The sequence below is a fragment of the Gavia stellata genome, chromosome 2, assembly GCF_030936135.1.
Source record: "Gavia stellata isolate bGavSte3 chromosome 2, bGavSte3.hap2, whole genome shotgun sequence".
Lineage (NCBI taxonomy): Eukaryota > Metazoa > Chordata > Aves > Gaviiformes > Gaviidae > Gavia > Gavia stellata.
This window is the reverse complement of record NC_082595.1, coordinates 88,772,730-88,789,384: the sequence shown is the minus strand read 5'-3', so window position 1 is coordinate 88,789,384 and position 16,655 is coordinate 88,772,730. Positions and strand designations below refer to the sequence as shown.

Genomic DNA, 16,655 nt, shown 5'->3' with positions numbered 1-16,655 from the left:
GACACCTGGGATCAGTCAACGGGCTGAGCCTCTCTCTCCCCCCTCATAGGGATGCCTTTGGGTAAGATTCGAACACTTGGTTATACCGAGTGCTTCCCTGGGAGACTTAGAAATCTCTATAGAGCTGTTTTATAACTTCATGTGCTTGTAGCCAGGCTATATTACTCATATTCTTGGTATTTGCCCATGCTTTGCAGGCAGTAATTTTATCGCCAGCAATCCAAAAGAACTTGTGCATCTGTTGCTTCAATAAACTGCACTATTCATTAATCTAGCTGTGAGACTTCTCATTGAACACCACCAAATTCATTAAGTGTGGCCGTGCTAGTTCATGCAACATGACTAGACTGAAAGTGTATGGTGTTACGAGTGCATCCGTAATTGTGAGAGTTTAATACATATATTGAATGTGACCAGACTTGTAACACAGAGAATTGGGCATCACTCAAAATCCAAGCCCAGCCGCCCGCAGCCCTTCTGATATCTGAGGACAAGCTGGAATGGAAAGGGGTTTATTTTCTGCCAAATTGCTTTGCCCTTTAACGAGACACCAGTGGATTCCTGCATTAATCCTTTCCAAGCTAATTTTTTGTCTACCATGATAAAACAGTTGCATTAACCATAAGTAGTAAGAATCTGATGTGCTTTTCATTATTTCCTTATTTTTAATTTTAAAAAAAGATTTTTAAATCACTCTTCTCCAAAAGTGTGCTCTCCAATCAAACAAGTCTTGTTCCTTATTGCATAGGTACCTATGAGAATAAGAAAACGGAATCTCTAAAAAGGAAAGTTTTTTACCAAAATTTCATTACCAACCTTAGCAACTGTTAGGGAGCATCTATTGTCATACATGATTAGTTGTTTATCCAGCTTTAATCTGAGGAAGATGTTGTAAACTTATTGATTTGGCTATTTTTGTAACTGTATTAGTACTTATTTTATCAGAAATAATATAAAAACTGATCAAATATTAAAAATATCCATGTGCTACTGGTTTTGACATATTGCTACACTTAATTTATACTTCAGATGTAAGTAATTTAAAGTATATTAACAAATCATGCAATTACATGACACATCTCACTAGTAAATATCAAATGGTTCACTGAATTGAAATATCAGATAGCAATAGAAACACGAAATAATAAACTAGTAAAATCAAGTCAATAAAAATATTACTTCATCACTCCAGCCACCCATATGTTATTGATAAGGGAGGAATCTATTTTAAAATTACACCTATTCCAGATTCTGTATACAAACCATGGGTCTTCACTGCAGCAGAATTTCTGTACAGATTGTATTTTCCAACTTCTTGTAAAGTTCTTAATGTTTTAAACTTTTTTTAAAAAGAAATTGCATAGTCCAACCTCCTGAATTTAAAAGCAGGGCTAACTTTGAAGTTCAATTAGGTTGCTCAAGTCTTTTTCTGAGCTAATTTTGAAAATTGGCAAGAAATCTTCTTCAAGCTACCTCTACTTAATTGCTGTCATGTTGAAGAATGTTTTCCTTATGTCCAGTTGGAATTTATTCTGTTACAACTTGTGACTACTGCCACTTGTTCTTTCACTGCATATTTCTGGAAGAAAGGGTCCTCCTTCACTTATCTTCTCCAGGCTGGACTTCCTTCAACTTTTCCTTTTACTGTGCTTCGCCTCCTAATCATCTTGCTGGCTCTCTGTTGGACTTGTTCTATTTTACCAATCTGTGCCTTGTAATTTGAAAGCACAAAACTATAGACATAGTTTCCAGATGCTACTTCATGAAGGCTGTGAAGAGATAAACAGTACCTACTCTCAACTTGCAGGCCACATCCTTCCTAGTGCAGGCTAGTGTGCAGTTAGTCTTCATTGCTGCAAGGGCATCCTTTGTGCAAAATATTATCAACTCGAATTAAAGTTACTGCAATGTTCTTCAATCCCTAAACCTATTAGAACTGCTAAAAACGTATCTTTTTAAAAGAAAATTTGTATCACAAATTAAAAAGGATTGGCTCGAATTTTTGTTTATGGTCAGTACTTTCAAGTAACTTTTCTGTCAGGACCTCTTCAAGTCAGGACAGTCATAAGATCTAGTGTAGAGAAATAATTTTGTCACGTAGTTGTTAAGCATTTTAAATGTTCACTATAGATTCTACTTGTGTCAGTTTCTCTTTCTAACAAATAAGAATAAAAATATTTATTTGTTTAGATGATTGGTGAAAGGGTTGTATAATTTTTAAATAGCATATAGTAAAATAAGAAATTTTGAGCATTATTTATTAAAAACTTCTAAATTGTGATAATATCCAATTATTCAATATACTAATTAAACACCAAAAAAATAAACACAATATAATTATTTCAATGAACTTTACAACTACTGGTATGGACCTAGAGATATTTCACATGTTCTTGATCGGAATTTGAGTGAAAAATATTGTGTAATAAAGCCTCGAATTGGATAAATGTATCCCTCTGTAAAGCTCCAATAGCATTTCACTGTAACTGCTGTCTTGGGGAGCTAATCACTCTGAATGATTTGAGGGATCTTTTTTATAAGTTCCAGTTATTTTCTTGTTCTACTGGTTATTTTCTTGCTTTGTACACAGTTCTAGCAGAAAAAATAAGAATTATGTCCTATCAAAGCTCACTTTCTCTTGTAGAAAAGTCAAAACTATAATAAAGAATACAGAGTACTTTTAAACTTTCCTGTAGTACAAATCTCAAGGATTTGTGTTACTACCATCCCCCAAAACATTAATGAATAACTTACATGATACATATTGTGGTTTTTGAAATAGGACAATAACTAATTAAAATATATTTAATTTGATAATTATTTAACCATAGTTGTTGCAAGTATCTACTGTGCAAATGTATTTCTTTTTTTCTGAAGAAATGCTGATGAAATGTAAGAACTAACTTTCTAAAACATGATGAAAATGGAATTAATAATTTTCTTACTACAAAGCTGTGAACAAAAATTGTGAACAAAAACATTGAGCTTGTCTCAAATAATAGTAATAAAAAAGACTAATAATGAAGACTTCAATACTAGAGTCACATTATGAATTATTATTAGCAGGTGTAATAAACTTTTCCCAAGCTCTCAACCTGTAAATCTCTAACTGCTTCTGTCAGCAGCTTTCCAAATTCCTTGGTGAAAAAAGTGCTGAGTTTTTACAGGTTTCATTGCATATAAAAAGTTCTAAACACACTAAATTGCTGTGTATTCAGTCTTTTGGTAAGTAAGTAGTAAAATGGATCTTACTGCTGTTTGTCTGGACTTGAATTAGGGAAACCTGCTTTACAGAAGACCATGCTCTGCATAAAATTGCACAAGTTTTAGAGATTTTGTCCAAGTATTTTGACACATTGAAAGAACCAATTTTGTGATTTTTCACAAATACTTCTGGCACTTTTATGTAAAATTGTTTTCTTTCCCTCCGCTGTACTTGTTAAATGTGATCCTACTCATCTTGCCCTTGTTAAAACACAAAAACCAGAAAGTTAAAATATAAGAGAACACTTGATGCTTGTTTTTTGACAACTGATTTTACTTTGCAGGAAGCTGGAATGAATGATTATCGTATGATGATGAATGATGTAGTCAATAAAAGTATTCAGGATAGCAGACAAAGATGGCTTAGCTGAAGTCTATTGATTGCTCTAGGGAGAAGTAAAAGGTCAAAACCCTAGAATCAATTTCTTTGTCAAGAATACATTTATTTTTGATAAGCAATTTGCAATATATTGAAAATCTAAGGTCACTATTATACATGAAGGATATTTGAACAGTAGAACAATGATTAATGACTGATAAATGAATAGAAAAAATTCTTACCAAATTCTTTAGGTACAGTTATTGAATAATGGCAAGTCTGTCCAGCAGTGTAATTATGAGGATAACTTGGTGATAAAACCACTCCTTCTGATCCAGTATACTGCCCTCCACATGGTGCTGGAAATAAAACAAAAAAGAAATGTGTTACATTAGTTACAGTTGTCTGTATTAGTTCAGTCTGAAAATGAAAACCTAAAGATTGCAAAGTGACAGTTCAGCAGTTTTGCTTTTGTTTGGCTTTCCTATAATGACATATGTAATGGTTCTTTCTCAGGATATAGTTTTTATTACAATTTTTTAAAAATTAAAATACATGAGAGTTTTACTTGACTGCAAGTATTCATATAGGACTGGAAGTATAAAATATTTAGTTGAAAGAAACTGTAAACACAGAATTTAGGTGTTTTTTTTCAATTTGAATGTATGCATATATCTAGCTATCTATGTATCTGTGAAAAAAAAGCTCGGAAAAAAATATGGTACTGCATAATTAAACGGCACAAGACAGTTGTCTTGGTCTCAGGGGAATATGCAGATATGCTAACACTACACTGCACAGAATGCCATGGATTCTACTTTGTGAATGTATGCTTGAATTACCTTGCTTTTCATAACTTTCTAGATAATTATCAAAAAAGCATATAGTTTAGACATATTAAAAAATCTTTGGATTCATATGAGAAACTCTTTACAGCTAGAAAGGTTAGAAGGGATAGTGACATTAAGGACAGCAGAGCCCCAACCTTCAAGACTAGTCAGGCATTATGTAGCAGTTATGCCCATATCATGAGAAAAAAATGAACAAGCATGCATGGTATGTTCCTTCCATGTATGGGCAATAAATGTGACATGCTGAGGGACTGCTGGATTTACCAATTATAAGTGAAAGCATGACATCGTAGGAAGTCTGTGTTTCAAGGATTTCTCAGGAAAAGCCAAAGCAGGGAGTGGATGAGAGAGATATGTGTTTTTGGAGAAATAACAAACATAAAGAGTGGTTATTTTTAAGCTAAAATATCTCCTTGTGCTGGATATTCAGTAAATCCATTTCTATACAATGAAAACAAAGTATTGTTGTCACTCTTCTCAACTTTTGAGAACTAATGGAAAGGCTTGGCTTCCTATCAAAACCTTCACTAAAATGTAAGTCTTATAATAATTACATTAGTTACATGCAATCTAGTCCTTTTTTTGGGGGGAGGGGACAAAAGATTTCATCAAACACTACTAAAAACTATAGATTTTACAAGAATAAAAGATTGTTGCACACTGTTATTTTACCCAATAAGCCAAGAGTGAAATTATTTTAAAAATAAATAAATAGACAAACTAAATTACAAAAATCTAGAATAGTCACATTACTTTTGTTTTTAAGCAAGGAAAAGATCATTGCATAATCTAAACAATTACGTTCTACTATAAGGAACAAAGTAAACCAACGTTACTCCTCTCTGGGAATCTTACATACAGCAGATTACATTTTAAAAACTGCCTGGAATGCAGCTCTGAGGAGAAGTACCTGGGGTCCAAGTGGACAAGCTCATTGGTCTGGGACTGTCAAAGGACCCTGTTACCAGCTCCCAGCTCTGCTGACCCAGCTCATGTGCTGCGGGACTGTGCCCAGTGAGTGAGGGCACAGCCTGTGCTTTGGTTATCCTCGGCTCCTGGCTCATCTGCCCTTGTGGAGCAGACATGCTCTTTCTGCTCCCTGACAGCAACTGGGCTTTAAAGCCACACTTGAAATATCTTTACAAGTTTAACTTCCTTACACAGGCAGCAATTAATGCTTCAAATCTGTGTCTTCTCTTAGCTGCTTGCATGAATTATTCAAATATCCAATGTAATGATAGAAGAGGAGAAGTTTATCCGTAGGCTGAGTAGGATTATGTGACAGAGGAGAAACTCAAATATCACAAGGAATTGGTTCATGCCATGAATTTAAAACCTTTATATTTTTTTTTCTTCTTGCTTTGAGGATGCCAGAAACTAAGCCACATATCTTCTAAATACTAGATGGAATTCTCAAGTCATGATCATTTCACTGGAATGAAAGTATATCACTTATGCGTCATTTAAAACGAATTCCAAAGTTATGGAGTTGTAAAAATGTTCCCTCCTAAAATGTGTTTTCCTATTTTTAGATATGTTTTGGATAATATCTTTGATAATATTTATGATAACATCTTTGTAGTATATCCACTCTGTAAAGAAAGCCTGTGAGTGCTTAGGCTAAAAAAGATGCAAGAAAAGTCTTCTTGTAGGTTAAGGCTGCAAAATTTATCAGTGCAGTTCTGTGGCAGTCAAAATATCCTAAAAAGAGCTCTCAGTTTTGACTAGAAGTAATGTTTGTTTTAGTGAGCAAAACCTACACTTTCAGAGGATGTATTTTAATAACTTCATTAAGGATTGTGAAATTAATAACAAAAACAGTATGCCTAAGACTTTCCACTACCTAGATAAATAAGAAATTTGTTTTCATCATGTCTTACTGTAAAATGCTACCTTAAAAAAACCAATAAAAACCACACCACAAAGAAAATAAAGTTGAATTAATTCACTTAATTGGGGTAATTGACTTAAAGAACTAAGACACTAAGTTTCAGAGATGCTTAGTATTTACTATACAGCACTCATTTTAGGTTCTTTTCCATTTTTCATGCTTTAAATTTTGTAATGTTTTTCATCCAATATTTTAAAGAATTTCAAAAATGGGCAATTAATTATCAGTATAAATGAAGAAATATAAACTCAGAACATTGTGCTAAAATTGCATCATGAGCATTTTTGTTTGGTATTTTCAGTTTTGACTGGATTAAGTTGTATACTACAAGAGGTCTTTATGTGACAACAAAGGTGATCCTGAGTGTATTTGGTTCTGGCCTCCTATACGACTCCTACCCTTAAAATTATGTATAAATATGTTTTATATAATGGATCTGTATTTCATATCTATATACCTACTGTACCTTTGTACTTGGCACTGGTGAGGCCGCACCTCAAATACTGTGTTCAGTTTTGATCTCCTCACTACAAGAAAGACACTGAGGTGCTGGAGCGTGTCTAGAGAAGGGCAACGAAGATGGTGCGGGGCCTGGAGCACAAGTCTTATGAGGAGCGGCTGAGGGAACTGGGGTTGTTCATTCTGGAGAAGAGGAGGCTCAGGGTAGACCTTATCACTCTCTACAACTATCTGAAAGGAGGTTGTAAAGAGGTGGGTGTTAGTCTCTTCTCCCATGTGACAAGCCATAGGACAAGTGGAAATGGCCACAAGTTGCACCAGGGGAGGTTTAGATTGGATATCAGGAAAAACACCTTCACTGAAAGGGTTGTCAGTCATTGGAACAGGCTGCCCAGGGAGGTGATTGAGTCACCATCCCTGGAGGTATTTAAAAGATGTGTGGATGAGGCACTTAGGGACATGGTTTAGTGGTGGACTTGGCAGGGTTAGGTTTACGGTTGGACTTGATGATCTTAAAGGTCTTTTCCAACCTAAATGATTCTATGATTCTATGATTCTAAGATTTAAACATAATTTATTTTGTTTACACTTTCCACTCACATCATTGCTCTTTTACTTTGAATTATTATTGTCTCAATTTTACTCAAAACCATGCCCTGTTACAAAAAGAAGGATTCTTCACTCCACCTCCTTTGGATCTTTGGCACAGCTATCATTACAGTACTATGGTAAAATAAGACTTACAGGGATCCAAAGACCTCGTGCAGTCCTCAGTAATCTGTGGTTTCATTTTAACCCATGATTGAAGATTTTTGTCCTTCTCATAAATCAAGTCTATTATTTTATTAAACAGTTATTTAAGACTCCACAAAGGAGTATAAATAAATAAATATTTATTTATCTAGTATGGTTTACTACATACTAGAGACACAAGTCTAGTAGCCATGTAAACAATACTTTAAAAACCTCCACACCTTAACTGAAGTCATAAGAGCATGTGTTTTGAAATGGAACACACCGTAAACCGTACTAGATAAATAGACTTAAAGTACTTCCACAAGCATGTATTCCAGTTTAGTTTTACTCAGATTTAACAGTGTCAAGATACCCAATCTTTCCGTTAGTAATTTCTGCTTCTGTTTACACCCAATGTTATTTAGAATAGATAGCACAAGCATCTCAATACTGCATTAATTTTCACCTTGGAATAAGAATTATAATTTTTGAGGCAGAAAATTAAAATTATGTCTCAGATCTATGGCTAACTAATTTATCTTCTATCCCTTGTTTCAGCATTTTTAACAATTAGCAATTTTAACAATTAGCAATTTTAACAAATCAAAAGAAAGTTACATATATTAGTTATTGTCAATACAGTACTAAACTATTTATGTTGGAAAATAATCTCCTGTAAAATTTTTGATTTTTAATTATCTATTGGATGATCCTCAAAATGAACTCAGTATGAGATACTGATGTCTATTTTGTTAAAATACAGGTATTGTTTTAGGAGCTCTGTCTGTCTGTTTTAGACCTTTATTTCTGGGTGTAGAAAACAGAGAATTCAAAAGAACATTTCCCCTAATTTTTTATTTCTTAGCAGTGTCCACTCAAAGAACAAGAGGCAACGATCTCGAATCAAAACACATGACATTCCATCCTAACACAAGAAAACACTTTTCTGCTGTGCAGGTGGTAAAACATGGGCACAGGTTGCCCAGAAAGGTTGTGGAGTGTCCATCCATGGAGATATTCAAAACCAACTGGACACAGTCCTGGGCAATCTGTTCCACATGACCCTGCTTGAGCAAGGAGGTTGGAGTAAGTGATCTTCGGAGGTCCCTTCCAACTTCAGTGATGATATGTACAGTGTGTCCATAGAGAAGATAAGCTAATTAGAGGGTAGGTTTGAGGACCATTCAGGATGGCCTGGTCCAGGATCTGGTCTGACCCAGGAGGATTAGAAACAGAACTTTAAACAAGCACATATAACATTATTTAGGCAGGGAGTAAAGGCCCAGGGCAGGGTTTAAATAGATCTCCTGGGCCTTTGGGCACCGATTGTAAGTGGAGATCTCAGCTGAAGCTAATCAGGGAAATTAAAACCTGTCTGTGCTCTCAGGGCCACACTTGCAGGTATTAAATAAAATCTACACAAATTGATACTTTAATAACAATAATAATAACAACAGTGACAACACATCATTGTCGTTCATTTTTTGTGGGCAAATCTGTTTAGCATGCAGCTACCGACCTGTTGCTCTATTCTGAAAGGCTTGAAAATAAATGTTGCATACTTTTGCATTGTTCTGGGTTCTCTGTTTCATTGGTAAATTACTGGTTTTCTTTACAGAGTTGTTCCACAATCTCCATGCCTTTCCTTAAATTGACATAACCCATAATTCTGTGGATATTCTGCCCACCTCTGAAAAGATGAGTTCAAACGATATATACATATGTGTGTGTATGTATGTGTGTGTGTCTGTGTATATATATATATAAAAATAAAAATGTGTTTGTGTGCCCCTTTGTGTATACGTATAGGCACATATTTGCACTGGTGAGACCACGCTTCGAATACTGTGTTCAGTTTTGGACCCCTCACTACAAGAAAGACATTGAGGTGCTGGAGCGTGTCCAAAGAAGAGCAATGAAGATGGTGAAAGGTCTGGAGCACAAGTCCTATGAGACGCAGCTGAGGGAACTGGGGTTGTTTAGTCTGGAGAAAAGGAAGCTCAGGGGAGACCTTATTGCTTTCTACAGCTACCTGAAAGGAGGTTGTAGCAAGGTGGGTGTCTGTCTCTTTTCCCAAGTAACAAGGGGTAGGATGAGAGGAAATGGCCTCAAGTTGTGCCAGGGGAGGTTTAGATTGGATATTAGGAAAAATATCTTCACTGAAAGGGTTGTCGGACATTGGAACAGGCTGCCCAGGGAATCACAGAATCACAGAATCACTACGGTTGGAAAAGACCTGTAAGATCATCAAGTCCAACCTGGAAAAAAAACAAAACAAAACAAAACAAAAAAACCCCCCACAAACAAACAAACAAACAAAAAAAACCAAAACCCCACCATACAACAACAACAAGCCACAACCCACCCAACACCACACAGCACCAAGTGGTTAAGCGACAATCCCTGGAGCTATTTAAAAGATATATAGATGTGACACTCGGGGATGTGGTTTAGTGGTAGACTTGGCAGTTAGGTTAATGCTGGGAAGTGATGATCTTAAAGGTCTTTTCCAACCTAAATGATTCTATGATTCTATGATTCTTACTTTGTGTGTTTGTGTGTGTGCATCAGGGCAGGGAGTACTACCCAAAGTGCCAGAAGTAATGTGAGACTTGTACTGAAGTCTAGTAGAGTGGTGTTTTCATAGCTGAAGTCATGGAAAGAAGTAGCAATTAAGCACTATGGGTAATCAGCAAGGCACTGCATCAGCTTCCCATGCCTTTTTTCTTTAGGACTATGGCTATGGCTACACTGGACACTAAACACTACAAGAGCATGTTCCTTGGTCTTGAGGCCAAACAGCATGATTGGCCACAGCAAATACCTGTCATAGTACTAGTACTACTACTCTCATTTTCAGAAAAATATGGGGGTGGCCTACTGGGAACAGCGCCTGTCCCATGTTTACTGTGACCAAGAAATCTTAAAGAGTGCTATAAGGTCTGGATCAAAATCATACCTGGAAATAGTCTAACAACTTAAGTCTAACAACTTAACCTATTTCCAGTCCCCAGTCCTTGATCTGAGCACAATTCAAATAATATATGCATAGTCTAAGTTGCTACATCCTTCTAAAATGCAGTTCTAAATTACAATCACTAGGAAGGTAATACCTGAAAATAACACATCTTGAGACTATGTGGGAGCACAGATAAATCCCAATTATTATAAATCAGTCATATATTGAAGCTCCATTTTGTTGAAAAGACTGCCCCTACTTGCAGTCTAAGAAACAATAAATTCTCAACAGACAAAATAAAGACAATAAAAAGAAACAATGGATAGGCCAGTAATACTTCATAATTAGTATTTAGTCTATTTTATATGGATTCTCATACAGATCAAAAGCCTTCCACTAAAACTGATGTAAAGGGAAAACCATGGAAACTTACATATTACACTGTAATCATTATCATGAATGTAACAATATGTGTTGATTTCAGAATTCAAATATATTTTTAAATAATTAAAACAGTAGATTAATGACTAAACTATAGTCCAAAATTCATATCATAATTTTTGTTTTTTAACTTCAGATTTTTTTTAATACAAACTATATGCATAGAAATAGTATAAATAGCCTCAGGGGCTGAGAAACTCTGAATTCACTGGGGGGACAAGGGAAATGGTAAGAAAACAGTACATACCATTACAAGATGGCAATGCTCTGTTCCATGCTGGCTTTCCATCTGCACCAATTACACATGTTATAGTTGAAGGATCGATAATATGATATCCAGAATCACACTGGTAAGTAATAGTTGAACCAAGCTTAAAGTCTGTTCCGATTCTTGTCCCATTCATGATGTTTCCAGGATCAAAACAAGCTTCCCGTGGCTTTTCTGTTAAAATGAATTAAAATAAATCTATATACACTTTCAATTAAAAAAAAATAAAATAAAATGGAACAATTATTAGTGGTTATTTTCAGTCAGTTTACATTTTTCAACAGCTTATTAAAATATTTTTCTTGTTTCTGTATGCTTACTACAAGATCTGGAAGTTTGCATTAGACTGGTTATCTGGCTAAGGAAATTATACTGGGAGGATCTAACCAACAACATTTTATTTCTACATTTTGTTAGCAGAACTCTGCAAAAGCTGAATGACTCCAATGAAGTTTAGTAGCGTAGAAGAAAAACTACTTTTTCTAGAATTCACCACTTAACACTATTATGTTTTTTAACCAAGTATCATGCTTAGTGCTCAATAACTTCTGCTTAGAAAGCTGCCATACTATGGAATAATTTAAATATTTAATATGTATTGTTCCTTTATGCTTCGTATTTAAGAAGATCTAATAATAACTGGAGCTTGAAGGCTGACAAAATAAACACAACAGTTATTTTCTGGCATGAGCTAATAGGTACAAAATCATGAAGTCAATGTGAGTATAGACATTGGTTTTAACAAGACTAGGATTTCATTCATCATCTTTGGCAAGTTAAAATACAAAGAAAAGGGATGGGAGAAGTAATTCATGTTAGAAATGACTGTTTCAAGAATATGATTGAGGAGATCTTCAAATAGGAAGGATTTAGGCATAGAACATTCTTTATAGCTAAATCAATGAAAACAAAATATTAGTACTACAATGCTGTTTATAACTATGCAATGCTTTTCCTACAAAAGGCTTAAACACAACTCAGTCCCTTTAAAATCTATGAAAACACTGTGTAATATTACATCTATAAACAATATTTTGCTGAATATGTGAACTCTTTAGGAGGGAATGATGCACCTAATATAAATAAAGTTCATTATAGGAGACAAAGATTTTTTATTAAAAAATTTCAAAGTCAAATTCATAGTCAAAGTTTACAGCATGCCTCCTTCCCTTATTAAATTTTAATAAAGCACATATTTGAATGAATACTCAAGGAATATTATCAGAAGGCAAAACTGGATGTCCATAATCAGAAATGTAAAGTAATACATTTTTTATAAAATATTAAATAATGTACTTAATAAAAATATTGAATTATTAGGCAATAACGTACTGCCCATTGACTATAATAACTTTTAAAAATACACTGTTCTGCTCTTATATGCTACATTTTTACTTCTTTATTATTTCATTTAACTTCCAGTTGCATAAAGGCACACATATGCTGAGAACAGAAAATACACACACAGAGAAAATGTGTATGCACGTTTTCAATGGGTATCTTTATCTCTTTATCTCCTTCTGCTCAACTTGTCATTTTCTTTCCTCGCAGGCCAACAAGACAGCCGAGAAAAATTTTTTTTCCCATTTTATTTATATTTTGTTTCAAGTTTAGATAAGAACAAACAGACTAAGATTTCATCTATGACAATATGACAGTTACTTTAGGAAGAAAAGCCTTGCCAACATGGAGAATAATGCATGATGCTGGATGAAAGATGAAGGCTAAATATAAAAATTATTTAATAGTTCTTTTTGATCTCCTTCTCTTTAATTGGTATGTTATTTCCGTATTCTTTAGATATTTTTGTTCCCTCATTTTTGAAATGTACATTAATGTGGTTTGCTTCCATTGTCAAGAATAAGAAGCTGAGGCAGCACCTCTGCTGATTAAAAACAGCTTGATAAATCTCAGCAGAGATGACAATCAAGTCAGAAACAGAATCTGCGACCAGAGAAGAAAACAGCACTTAAAGTGAGTGTGTGTCTTTAATAAACAGTCAGCGTAACACATTCTCTGGCTAGTAACAAGTACCCCCCAAAAAATGCAAATATTGTCCAGCAGAAGTTATTAAAAACTGTATATGTAGATTCAAAAACTAAGTGGAAATGAAAATGTATTGGTATGTATCAGCAAGGAAGCAGCAGCAGTCATGTATTCTAATTGGGTAAGCCAATTCCATTGTTCTATACTCTTTTCCAAATGCTACTTTTGATGTGCATCTTCTATGCCTATTTTTTTTCTGGGAGATGAAAATGGGCATAAATGATGTGAAAGAGCTTTCATGAAAGAGGATTTCTGTGCTCCTCCACACATTTACAGAAAATAGTTTTTAAAACCTACATCAATGCAAAGAGGTATTTGGCAGTTCAGCATGAGTTCATCTAGAAGTAAACAGATTTGAGTCTCAATAAATACTAAATAACATTTCTTTCCCTTTCTGTTTCCACAGATTATGATCAGAGCAGTACCTTTATAGTCAATGGCAAATCCTGACATTCCAACAGATGCATCACTGCGAAAAGCCAGAAACAGGCTGTTACCACTGCTCTCTATTCTTTCAGGAGCCTGTGAGCCTTGAAAACTGCCAATTAGAGGACTGTTGGAATCTTCCCCTTCATAAATATGTAGAAAATCATAACTGGGTTCCATATTGAAACTGAAAATAAAGGAAAAAGAGAATTAAGTCTTCATTTCTTTTTCGAGTTAAATGCTACTGTGACTGTGGCTGCCAATCTTCTGCCTAACACATTTACTTCTCCAGAAAGAAAAGTCTTTTTAAATATGATTCACAGTGAAAATTCACTAACTTTCAATGGAGTTCTCTTTACCATTGATTTGAACACCTTCAGCTTTCCAAAAGATCTACTATCTGGCCATTAAGCAGGCTCTGTCTACAGTCAATGAAAAAGTAGCATATCCTCACACCTGTCTTAAACACCTTTCTCAAGACGGAGTGAATCACATGTTGCAGAAAGGCTGCCTCTTACCAATGACACAGGAATGATCCAGACAACTAGCTTAAATTAAAAGTCCAGCTTTTAGTTGGCTAAAATGGATGACATTAAAACCACCCATTACAAACATAAATTCACCATTTTAGAAATAAGAGGCTTTCAAATGGAGAGGCCATTATCCTGGAATTTGCCTTTGTTCATACCCAAATTATATCAGACAATTATGATAAATTAAAGTGAATTATTATTCTCACTAAACCATCTATGCTATGCCGTATTTGACGACATTTATATATTTATAAAAAGCAATTATAAAGATAATATGAATGGAATGTCTTTCATAGGAACTTAATTGAGATGAGACGGCATAAAGATAAAAACACAGGCTTTTATATGAGAAATTTATACAGAGATAGATAAAAGGATACACTAGGAACACTGAAGAAAATATAAGAAAATTAAAACTACATTAAAAAAAGCAGGCAAGGACTCAGTCAAGTGAGTGGATTTTTTTCTTTCTAATTATCTTTGTAAAACAAAATAAATAAATATTTAACCTTTTTGCAAGTGTGGTGGCCAGCTATTTTTCTTTCTATTATATCAGTTAGTACTGTTAGACACAAACTTTTCCAAATCATGTAAGACAAAAAGGAACAATATTTTTAGCTAAGAAATCAGCAGAAAAAATTTTCCTAAGTAATGTCAAATGGAAATGGCTTCATATAATGAATAATATTTTATGTACTATTTTCAAGAAGTAAGACAAGCCAGACAAATGTTTTGAAACTTTTGCTAAGAGAGAGAATTTTTAGTTGAGAGTTAGAAGAGTTGAAAGAAATAGCAGTCTACAGACCAAAACCAAGGAAAAGCAAATAGTACAGGGAAATGGTTTTCAATCTTTCTGTAGCCAACACACACTTGACATAATACATTGCATCTCTCTATTCTCAGCCCACATTCTCATCCTATGCAGACACTGCTGTCTTCTCAAAGCCAGTTCCTTGAGAATAATACAGGTCTTAGCTGTAGCATACTGCCTAAGGATGAAAAATTTTAGATAAAATGAACAGAAAATAGTATGGTAAGAAAATAGATTATGCAGATGTCAAAGAAACATTACTCCTCTTGATCATCTACCAAAAGTCTTGGGAGCCTAGGGAGGTCCCTGCTGACTGGAAGCTAGCCAATGTTTTTCCAATCTACAAAAAGGGCATGAGGGAAGACCCGTGAAACTACAGACCTGTTAGTCTAACCTCAGTTCCTGGAAAAATTATGGAGAAGATTGTACTGGACACTATTGAGTTCAAAGAGTTGTAGTGAATCTACAGGTCATCAGTGATGTTCCTCAGGGTTCAATTCTAGGGCCAGTCCTGTTCAATATATTTATCAATGATCTGGATGCAGGAGTTGAATGCACCATTAGCAAGTTTGCTCATGATACCAAACTGGGAGGTGCTGTTGACTCTCTTGAGGGACAGGAGTGACAGGATGTGTAGGAATGGTCCAAAGCTGTGCCAGGAAAGGTTTAGACTTGACATTAGGAAGCATTTCTTTACCGAGAGGGTGGTCAGACACTGGAAAAGGCTTCCTAGAGAGGTGGTCAATGCCCCAAGCCTGTCAGTGTTTAAGAGGCATTTGGACAATGCCGTTAACAACATGCTTTAACTTTTGGTCAGCCCTGAATTGGTCAGGTAGTTGGACTAGATGATTGCTGTAGGTCCCTTCCAACTGAAATATTCTAGTCTAGTCTAGTCTAGTCTAGTGTAGTCTATTGTAAAAAATCAAGGAATTTATTGAAAAGATTGCAGAGATGGAGTTATTTCAGCACTGACATTTCATATAAATCAGAGGGGGTTTGTGATAGTGCATGAAGTTATTTGTGTTCTAACATTAAATATATTTGTAAAACTATCTCAATTTACTTGTCTATTACAAAGTTACGAGCATGTATTTGCACACTTTTTCATTAAATAAGAATCCATATTACTCTTATGGTCCATTTATAATAAAAATATAGTATTTATTTTAAAAAGTAGTCAAAGTTTTCCATTTTGCCTGTTTGACACCCATATGTATACAGATAATAGTGTTGGTTTTCCCCTCCTTCTTAATTTGTATTCCAATTTTCCTTCTTTTTTTTGCAGTTTTCTAAAAATATTTACAAGATTAACAACCCCACAATCTCCACCCTAAAAGGCCCTATATTGCCATCAGACAATGGATGAGTTTTTCCAAGAATATTCTCCAACATCAGATAGTTTTTTAAAAGGTAGTGCCAAAAACCTGGGAAGCTATGGCATAACCTTTTCTTTCAGATTTCTAAGGAAGATTTCTTCTGGAGAATTTAAGAACTTCTAGCACAGAATATCAAATTTAGGAAAGACTTAGGCAGTCCAGTGTGTATTACTGGCCTGCAATTATTTATTAAGCGTACTGGAAGTATAGCATAAACTCTAAATTCCATTACATTGCTCATACTTGTATTCCTTAAAATAGAATTCACAAACAAAC

General features: G+C 34.7%; 1 protein-coding gene across 1 annotated transcript in view; it reads right to left on the bottom strand.

Annotated features, from left to right (window-relative positions):
- CSMD1 (CUB and Sushi multiple domains 1) overlaps positions 1-16,655 on the bottom strand; it is a 1,256,706-nt gene that overhangs the window by 203,288 nt on the left and 1,036,763 nt on the right. The window contains exons 29-31 of the mRNA XM_059835885.1: positions 13,659-13,846; positions 11,167-11,361; positions 3,826-3,942 (exon numbers count right to left, since the gene is read on the bottom strand). Of these exons, the coding sequence (XP_059691868.1) occupies positions 3,826-3,942; positions 11,167-11,361; positions 13,659-13,846 (500 nt within the window). The remainder of the gene's footprint in view (positions 1-3,825; positions 3,943-11,166; positions 11,362-13,658; positions 13,847-16,655) is intronic.